This window comes from Palaemon carinicauda, chromosome 36 (genome assembly GCF_036898095.1).
Source record: "Palaemon carinicauda isolate YSFRI2023 chromosome 36, ASM3689809v2, whole genome shotgun sequence".
In the NCBI taxonomy this organism is placed as follows: Eukaryota; Metazoa; Arthropoda; class Malacostraca; order Decapoda; family Palaemonidae; genus Palaemon; species Palaemon carinicauda.
Window position 1 is genome coordinate 9,033,349 of NC_090760.1, and position 10,000 is coordinate 9,043,348.

The following is a 10,000-nucleotide window of genomic DNA, read 5'->3' on the forward strand; positions in this document are numbered from 1 at the left end:
ATCGTTACGTTATGGGTCATATATTTTTTTCTTTATCAATGTCCATAAACATTTACGGTACCTACAGCTGAAACATCTTCATATCAGCAGGAAAAATAGGGATGAATAAAATCTTCTAACTTGAGAAATCCTTCATACACATCCACTCTTAAACACCCAAAGTTTGACATAAGATTAACCCTATACAAGAAGTATTAAAAAGAGTCAAACCCAACAATAAATTTCTGAACCTTTTTCTCCAAACAACTTTCAATGTCAACTCTCCTTTTTTTTTTTTTTTTTTTTTTTTGCCCCCTCCTCTTATCACCAACACCATCACCACCACAGCAGCAGCGTCCTCCACCTTCTCACCATCACCACCACCACCACCAACCTCCAACACCCCCCCCCCCAATTCCCCAAGCCCGCCCATCTCTTCGTTCCACCCGCACTGCATTCTGGCACTCGAAAGCCCCCCCCCTCCCCCTCTCTCTCTCTCCTCCCAAAACCAACCCTTCTGCATTGCCCCTCCCCCCTCCCCTCCCCGTGCAACCAGTACATCAAAGAGCCCCATAATAAGATAGCCTTGCATACTAAACCACTGTGCAACACCGCAAGCAGTTTCCCTTTTTACTAAGCTCATCCATTTTCGCCTTTCGGTCAGGGAGGAAGAAGGGTGAATTTCGCCTGGTCAAGGAGGAAGGATTTTTCCCCCCCTCTTCTTAGATTTTCCAATTGAATGGTTAGTGGGGAAGGTGGGTAGATGGGGATGTCCAACCCCCCCCCCCCCGGCCTCTAACTCGTAAAACAAGGCCTCTAGCATCGCCTAACTCCCCCCCACCCCCTTTTTACGTACAGATACGATTAGCGGTAATTAGGCTGCTCTAAGACACTAACTAAACGATGCAGCGCAAAGGATTTAAGGCTTTTTTATTTTTCCCTGTATGAACCTTTTTTTCATTCGGCAAAGAATGTACGCAAACTTGAAGTGGACGTTTAAACCCCTCTAGTTAAGCTCTCCCAAAGACTAGTTTTTTGAATTGTGGATATGAAGAAAAATTCGGATCAGAAAGTGCATTCTAGATGAATCTAGAGACTGACGTTTCGGGAGGAAAATGCCGTGGGCTGCTGGGAAGGGAATTTCAACGCCAGGTGACTAGATCTATCATTCAATATATATAATTATAACGAAGATGAAGGGCATAATATCTTAAAATTTAAACGCCAGGCGATAATATCTATCCGTCAATACAGCATTTATAATCATAACGATGGCGAAGTGTAAATCATGAAACATTTAATAACATATCAATGCATAATGAATATATATATATATATATATATACACACACACACATACACACACACACACACACATATATATATATATATATATATGCAAGTATTAATGATTTCAAACGCCTCAACACAAAGAGGAGACCTGCTTCAGCACGCCCAACCGCCCACCACGGGCCACCCCCACCCCCTCCTCCCCGCAGGCTACAAACAACAGCAGGCTCCGAAGGGTTTAAATCCATACGGGCGTTCACCGCAAACCTTAATCAAAAGCGATAAGAGACCGAAGGGCCCCGATAAGGTCGGAGATATCCCACTTGACATGTCTTGCTCTTGCATAGATTACGTTTACACAAGGTCGTCTGGGGGGAAAGGGGAGGGGGGGATAGGGGTTAAGTTAGTATGGGAGAGGGAAAATATGATAGGGAAGGGGAAGAAGGGGTTATGGAAAGGTAGTTCGAGTAGGTACGTTTACACAAGGTCGTCTGGGGGAGAGGGGTTAAGATAGTATGGGAGGGGGGGATATGATAGGGAAGGGGAAGAGGGAAGGGGTTATGGAAAGGTAGTTCGAGTGGGGGAGGGGGAAGGAGGTAGGAAGGTGCTTGTGCTTATCAAGACCAGGTCATTTCTTAATTAAATATCCTTTGCTCCCTATAACTCTCTAGTCAGATTTCTAAATTCTTTTTACCTTCTATCACCTTCCTTCACTATCTCTCTCTATCATCTTCCTTCATTATCCATATCACATTTATATCAATCAATCTGTTCGTCTATCAGCTGGCTTTCTAATAACATTATCCCTATGTAGACTTGACAATGTTTCACGATATCTGGACATTCGATACAATTATTACGAAATGGCATTAACTCTTTTGAGATTATTCGAGACAGCAATAAAAATAATCCTTATAAAACTAATCCCACACGATGAGAGAGAGAGAGAGAGAGAGAGAGAGAGAGAGAGATTAGTTGTTGATACTTTATAAAGTTTAGTTTATCAGATGAAGTAGTTTAAGACTAATATTTTCGATTTATTCCGTTCAAGTCGCCTAAGGAGTTTTATACGAATTAAGACCAAGGACCAGAGCCTAGACAGCCAGAGGTACCACCTGCTATCAATCTATCAATCATAAGATAATTATTAGACTTAAAAAAGTGACGTGGAAGTTATAATCACACACACACACTATATATATATATATATATATAATCTCCCACAACCAACCTCACACTTAGCAAATTAAAACCAGTGTGTGTGTGTGTATGTGTGTTATTAAGAAGAAAAGCGCTTACTCACAGGTTCAAATGGCGGCATTAGACGAGTGGTGATCTCAGCTAAACCAAGGAAGTGCACAGGTGTGCAGTGAGTAAGACTTGCCTAAGAAAGGTGGAACACACACACACACACACACACACACACTATGACATACAAAATGCGTACTTGGTACGAACATGCGAACTGCGTACTTATAATAACCTCATTTTCGTTCTTGAAAAAATCAAACGCATTTTTCCTTCTCCGATTTGATTTGTGCATTTTTTCGGCTAATGATCTACTGGGACCGGGGAGATCATTCAGCAGGCATGAGTTTTAATGAATGAAAATGATAAATACATAATTTACATAGATATAAACGCCACACTTTAATTATTCCTTAAAATAAGATTTTCCTATTTAATGAAATAAGCCACAAATCATCCCAAGTTGCGATTCAAAAAACCCCCTAATTTCCAGCGTTGAAGTAAGAACTCTTCCCCTTACCTTCCCTCTCCCCCATCCTCCTACCTCTCCCCCTCCCCCTATTCAACTACTTCGCCTACTTAGAAGCGTACAGCGGCGTAATCAAATCGGTAGGCATCATACGTTGCTTCGTGTTTACAATTCTTAAGGAGTGAGAAAGTAAACGAAAAAAAAGGGGTGGGCGGATGGGGTAGGGGGGTTTAGTGAATTTGGTGGAGGGGGGACTATCAAGGTGGGGGAGAGCAAGCAATTCAAGTCAAAGCATAACAGGAAAATACTCCACGGACGATTAATGTAAAGTCTCTTGATTTTTTTTTTTAAGGACAATAAAATATTTTTTTTTTTAAAGGAGTCAAAATGTTGGACAATCAAGTTACTGATTCTTAAAATAGTGAACTTTTTCAAAATAATGAATGTACTTATTTTTCTGTTGTTTATTTACATTTAATTTTTATTAGATTAGTTTTTACTTCTTTTGTAGGAATTGTTTATAAAAATATCCAAAAATTGTAGTACATTTTGGTGACATTCCAACAAAAATATGAACATATTTATTTGTACTTACTGTAATAATTTTGATTGGACATTTACTTTAATGTAATTATGCTAAATCATGAGAAATCTAGAACATATTAAAGATAAGACTCATAATCGAATGCATTGCTTCCTCAAAACTCAACTGTAAAGAGAGAGAGAGAGAGAGAGAGAGAGAGAGAGAGAGAGAGAGTGAGGGGGTTTCTTATTTCTCAGTTTCATCGCAATCACACACACTAATCTTGTTCTTCGCCCTCCAAACGAATGCTTTCCTAGCTATTTTTTTCTCTCTTCAGGCACCGACTTCCCCAACCTCTCTCTCTCTCTCTCTCTCTCTCTCTCTCTCTCTCTCTCACTGACGTAAAGCGTCAATATTGGTTCTTAGGCAGAGCTTCCGGTGCGCTTGCTAAGCCCACCCATGATAGATAAAGCTATTTTTTTCCCTCCCGCAGTCAAGAGAGTTAATAGTTTCTGCGCTCTAGACAATACAGAGCAGTGACTCCTATTTTGAGAGAGAGAGAGAGAGAGAGAGAGAGAGAGAGAGAGAGCAAGCATGTTTCTTTCAGCGCATGGAAAGGAATGCAGAGGGTATGGCTATAGAAGTTATGTTGGAGATAATTAAAATATAATGATGCTTTTAAGACTTTTTTATATAACATATGGGATTCCATATCAGTGAACAACAATATTGGGCGTGGGCGCTTGATGAGGCGGCCTGCATTCCCTGAGAGAGAGAGAGAGAGAGAGAGAGAGAGAGAGAGAGAGGCGACTGCAGATGCAAGAACGAAAGAGGCTGAGATCTGTGGGGGTGGTGAGTGGGTGGGGGTGGGGTGGAGGGTATTCAGGGACCAAAGACGACTCTCTCTCTCTCTCTCTCTCTCTCTCTCTCTCTCTCTCTCTTCCCCTTCTTTCTTAATTCAACATTCATATGGCTGGCGGCCCGTTTCCCTGCATTAATTAAACACTCTCCATTGCTTTACCTTGTTTCCGAGCCTTAATTATTGAACTTTTTCCACCCTGTACCACCACCACCTCTCCTACCCCTTCCCCCTCCTCTCCTCCCCCTACCCCTTCCCCCTCCTCTCCCCCTTCCCCCTCCTCTCCTCCCCGTCCCCCCCTCCTACCCCTTCCCCCTTCCCACCTGGATCCTGAAGAAAATGCTCATTGCCTCATCAACGATGTTTTTTTTTTTTTTTTTTTTCTTTTTTTTTTTTTTTTTTTTCTTTTATAAACATATTTAACCTCGACCTGGTTCTATAAGAGTATTCAACATCCGCTTGGCTTCAAGCTCGTAGATAACCCTTTTGTAAATGCATTGTGATCTCATCTTGGTTTCATAACCGTATTTAAAACTCTAAGTTGGTTTACGTATTTAAAATCAAATTGGGTTGACAAACTGATTTAAAACCAAACTGAGTTGACAAACTTATTTAAAATCAAACCGAGTTGGAAAACGTATTTAAAAGCAAACTGAGTTGACAAACGTATTTAAAACCAAACTGAGTTGCTAAACGTATCTAAAACCAAATTGAGTTTACATACCTATTTAAAACCAAATTGAATTGGCAAACGTATTTAAAACCAAAACTGAGTTGACATACGTATTTAAAACCAAAACTGAGTTGACAAGCGTATTTAAAACCAACTTGAGTTTACATGCGTATTTAAAACCAACTTGAGTTAACAGACGTATCTAATAATAAATCGAGTCGACAAACTTATGTAAAACCAAACTGAGTTGACAAACGCATTTAAAACCAAATCGATTTGATAACTTATTCTAATCCAAGCGCTTGGTTTAACAGTGGCATACATTTCACTGACATAACCTTAAGAGAAAACAACACTATTTCATCTATTCACTCTACTTTCAGAGCAGGTCCAATGGAACTGCCGATAGGCTTAAAAAATATCCCTGGTCTAACCTCCCTTTTTTTCACGCACTGTGGCTAACCCCATTCCCCCTCCCCCCTCCCCCCTCGGCCCCCTCCCCTGTGGTGATTAATTTAAATGAATCATATACCGTTTCCCCCTACATCTTTGAAGACGTAATATAAAAAAAAAAACTCGTAGAATCCTACGTCTGGATCTGGCAAGTAAAGCCTCTTCCAGATTGGGGGAGCTGTAAAAACGAGAGAGGCACAATGCGCAAGAGAGGAAAAACGAAGATTGGGAAGGAGGAGGGGGTGAGGGGTGGGGCGGTAGAGTGGGTAGGGGGAGGGTGAAAGGATGTATGCGTGAAGATGAGGGGAAACCTCCTCCCCTCATCTCCTCCTCCTTACGTAATGCCTTCGTCACTGCATCTCCTCGGAGGAGAGAGAGAGAGAGAGAGAGAGCGGAGGCCACGGATGCAGCGTTCGTGTCTGGAGGGAGGCGAACGGAGGGTGTGGGAAGAGAGGGGGGAAGGGGGCTCCTCGTTTTCGTGCACGGCCGTGTTTGTAGAGGCGCCAAGCGCTGGCACGTACTTTTAAACATGCACGAATGCACTTACCGAACGCGTGGGGTGTGTTCCTTCTATCAGTTTCCCCTCGGAGGACCTGTCTTCCCCCTACCCCCTCCCTTACTTACGAGGACACCCGCACACACAAGAGACCATTTAGAGGCCGTAATCCCATACGTATAAACACGCCCTTCGGAAGATACTCAACATATCGATATCCTTAGGATATAAACCTAACAAGTCCCACCCATGGGTACTAATATTCCCTTCAAAGGTACCTCATATTCGATCCCCGTCGGAGTAACACAGACTCAACCCGTAATTTCATCTTCGTATTCAAGCACTAATATTTATACCATCTGTTTATCAGTTTCAAAAATGATCAATTAATTAGTTTATCTATTACTTTTCACTTGGCCTTCAACAACTCAATCTTATTTGGTATTTTCTCTTTTCTCATAATTATTATCACCTAATCTCGTCTTTTCGTTCATAAGGTATTAAGTTTATAGTTAAGGTTTTCTTCCGGTTAATTTCAAAAGGGCTAAATATCACTATCTTTCCTTAAGGTTTGGATTTCATTTTTAATGAAGATTAGTTTTCAAAAACAATTTTGGTTCTCGCAAAGAAATCAAAATCACGTTTGAAATCGTGTGTGTATATGTATGTGTATATATGTATGTGTATATATATATATGTATGTATGTATATATACATTATATATATATATATATATATATAGTTTTCTTTAATAGATCGTATGTATATCAATTTCCTTATAAGTAATTCGAAACTTTAAAAGGATTTAATCTGTCTGCTAAAAATGTTTCATCTAAACTTTCACTGGTGACATATAAAGGCATTCGACTCCATTAACCTCTTATATTCGATTCAATTAATTATGAATATTAAAAGCTAAATGATAAAAGACACTTTCTTTAATGCTATAGTTATTTGCAAATCCAAAAACAAAGTATATTATATTTTGCATTACAAAAACTTATTATAACCATATTTTCTTTATAGTAGTTGCAAGAAAAAAAAAGCATCAATGTGAATCTATAGTTTAAAGAATAGATATTTAAAGACATATTGACCCTAATTTAAATTGGCTTAAAAAACTACAAAATATAAAAAAAAAAGCAAAAGTGGGAACACTTACCGAAAGTTGGAGAACCACTTGACGAGTTGCGCAGTATTATTTTTGTTGAATTTAATGTCGGGGAAATAAGTCTTCAGGACCGAAGACGACGGATATCTTACATAGAAGAACATAAGCTTGGCCTTACGCAGGTGCATCGGTGTCAGTGTGCTGGAGTAAGCTGCAGTTAAGGAGAAATTCTTGAATAAATAACTGGGACTTTTGAGATTCGCGAGCGATCCATACATAGGAACTGGTGTAAGACGAATCCCATTTTCTATGAGTCACAGAAAATGGGATGTACTTAGGTCAGTGTGTATGCTTCGCATTTGTTGGTCAACTATAAATTTTATCTTAAGTATCACACAGAAAAATTATTCAGGATTTTATTGCCATATATAGTCATTTTCATGCATTGCATATGCATTTTCTTAAGGGAACCAACACCAATTTCAAATTGTTACATGCAGTTACATATACTCATGGCGTGCAAGATCATTATGAATATCATTAGAGGGAATAAAACTATTAGCAAAGGATATGAGAGGTTAAACATGAATGAAGTATTCCAAATACTATTAATCAATGCTTCACATTAACCTGGGTACATTATAAGCCTAAATGAATTGAAAAGAGATGAGCCTAGACGAAGAGACAGACCATTTCATTAAATCAATTTGTGGTGAATAAAAAAAAAAAAAATCTATGAGGAATGTAAATCAAACATTATGTGTATTAAAAAAATTAAATTAAAGTTCAAGGGATTATAAAAGAGCGAGCTACAGTGAAATACATGAAAATATACTGAGAAAAAAAATCTAAAAATAGATCAAACGATGTGTTTGATATGCACCATTTGCGGTTATCAATGAGAGAGAGAGAGAGAGAGAGAGAGAGAGAGAGAGAGAGAGAGAGAGAGAGAGAGAGAGAGAGAGACTACGTAATAGATAAAGGACGACAATATCAATGGAGACTTATTGAAAATGAAATAACGAAATAAATTCAGAGAGAGAGAGAGAGAGAGAGAGAGAGAGAGACTACGACTACATAATGAAGGACAATATAAATGAAGACATTGAAAATGAAATAACAAAATAAATTCAGAGAGAGAGAGAGAGAGAGAGAGAGAGAGAGAGAGAGAGAGAGAGAGAGAGAGAGACTGAAGGTGGGATTATTAATGACAGAGCACTTGGAAGCCTCAGTATATATGCTCATGTATATCTACAAGAGATTTAGAATCGTAAGGTTTCATCTAATGCCGAGTCTGATAAGATGAATCCAGGAATACGCAAAAGAAATCAAGAATGTTACGTGTGTGTGTGTGTGTCTTTCTGTGTGGAAACCCTCCCAGTGCTCGAGAAAGAGAACTCCGAATCCGAAATCAGTCGGAAATCAAAAGAAATATGAAAGAGAGAAATATCTAAGAGGTGGATTGCCATATTTCATTTATCACTTCAATTCCTTATTTTTTTGTTGTTGGTGGAAGTCAATGAGTTCTTCATATACAAATGGAGCCATAATTATATTTTTCAAAATTCAGTGTTCTTCAAATGCAAAAGGGGCCATAATTAGCTTTTTTAAGTCAGTGTATTCTTCAGATACAAAAGGAGCCATAATTATATATTCCTTTAAAGTCAGTGTTCTTCAAATGCAAAAGGAGCCATAATTATTTGTTTTAAGCCTCTGTGTTCTTCAGATACAAAAGGAGCCATAATTATATATTTACTTTAAAGTCCGTGTTCTTAAGATGCAAAAGGACCCATAATTATTTTTTTAAGTCAATTTATTCTTCAGTGTTATTCAGATGCAAATGAGCCATAATTATTATATTTTAAGTTACTGTATTCTTCAGATACAAAAGAAGCCATTACGTTCCACTAACACCTCTGGACGTCCTCAGTTTGTCTGCGAATGGCTGACCAAGCCCAACCCTACCCCCCACCCACGAGCCAACCCCGCCTGCCCCACCCCCCTCTCACATCCAAACCTCCCTAAACAGAAACTCTTGGAAGGTTTCTAGCACCAAATAAGATCTTTCGAGCGACCTCAAATCTCATTAGAACATCGGATTGCGACGACACCGAGTCGACTCGGGCCAAACCGCAAGTAGGATGGCAACGAAAGCTAAGCACGGTTGGATCCCACCTGAAACCTTAGAAAAGGCCACCACCGGCGAATCACGACACTGAAACCCCCTTTGTCTCGACCTCCAAAGGAAATCCAACACCATAATGATCGTGACCGCCTCCCAACAGCTATATTTTAACCTCTCCTACCCCCGTCTACCCCTTCCACGACTAGGGTCTTATCTATGTAACTTCCTCGTTTTGTCCGTCTCGTGGGGATCAAAATGATTCGAAATAAGTTTTCTATTTAGTGACAGTAAACAGGAATCTGATTAGTTACAGCAACTCTTTTGTTTTAGGACAAAATGGCAGATGTGCCAAGAACAATTCTTAACATTTTCTTTGCTTTAATTTGTTTAAAGTATTTTGTTTGTGAAGATTTTTAGGACTACTTCATTTGCAATGGGGCGTCTTCTCTGTGCTTTTGTTCATGCAATGCGTTGTAATTACTGTAGTGATTGTATTTAATTGTTATATTATAAAATTGTAAAGCCTACGTCAATGTTGAAAAGTTAATTAGGGCCAAATATACGTCACCCAATTAGTGAATTCCCCTTGATATCTATCTATCTATTTATATATATATATATATATATATATATATATATATATATATATATATATATATATATATATATATATATTATATATTATATATTATATATTATACAGTATATATGTATATATATATTATATATATATTATATATTATACAGTATAGATATATATATATATATATATAT

General features: G+C 38.6%; 1 protein-coding gene and 1 long non-coding RNA gene across 2 annotated transcripts in view; one reads left to right on the forward strand and one right to left on the reverse strand.

Moving 5' to 3' along the window:
* The window catches only part of LOC137628751 (uncharacterized), a 200,239-nt gene that overhangs the window by 102,098 nt on the left and 88,141 nt on the right, over window positions 1–10,000 (forward strand). The gene's annotated exons all lie outside the window — the stretch shown is intronic.
* The window catches only part of pros (prospero), a 52,425-nt gene that overhangs the window by 11,619 nt on the left and 30,806 nt on the right, over window positions 1–10,000 (reverse strand). The window contains 1 exon segment of the mRNA XM_068359934.1: window positions 7,153–7,312. Coding sequence (XP_068216035.1) covers window positions 7,153–7,312 — 160 coding nt within the window.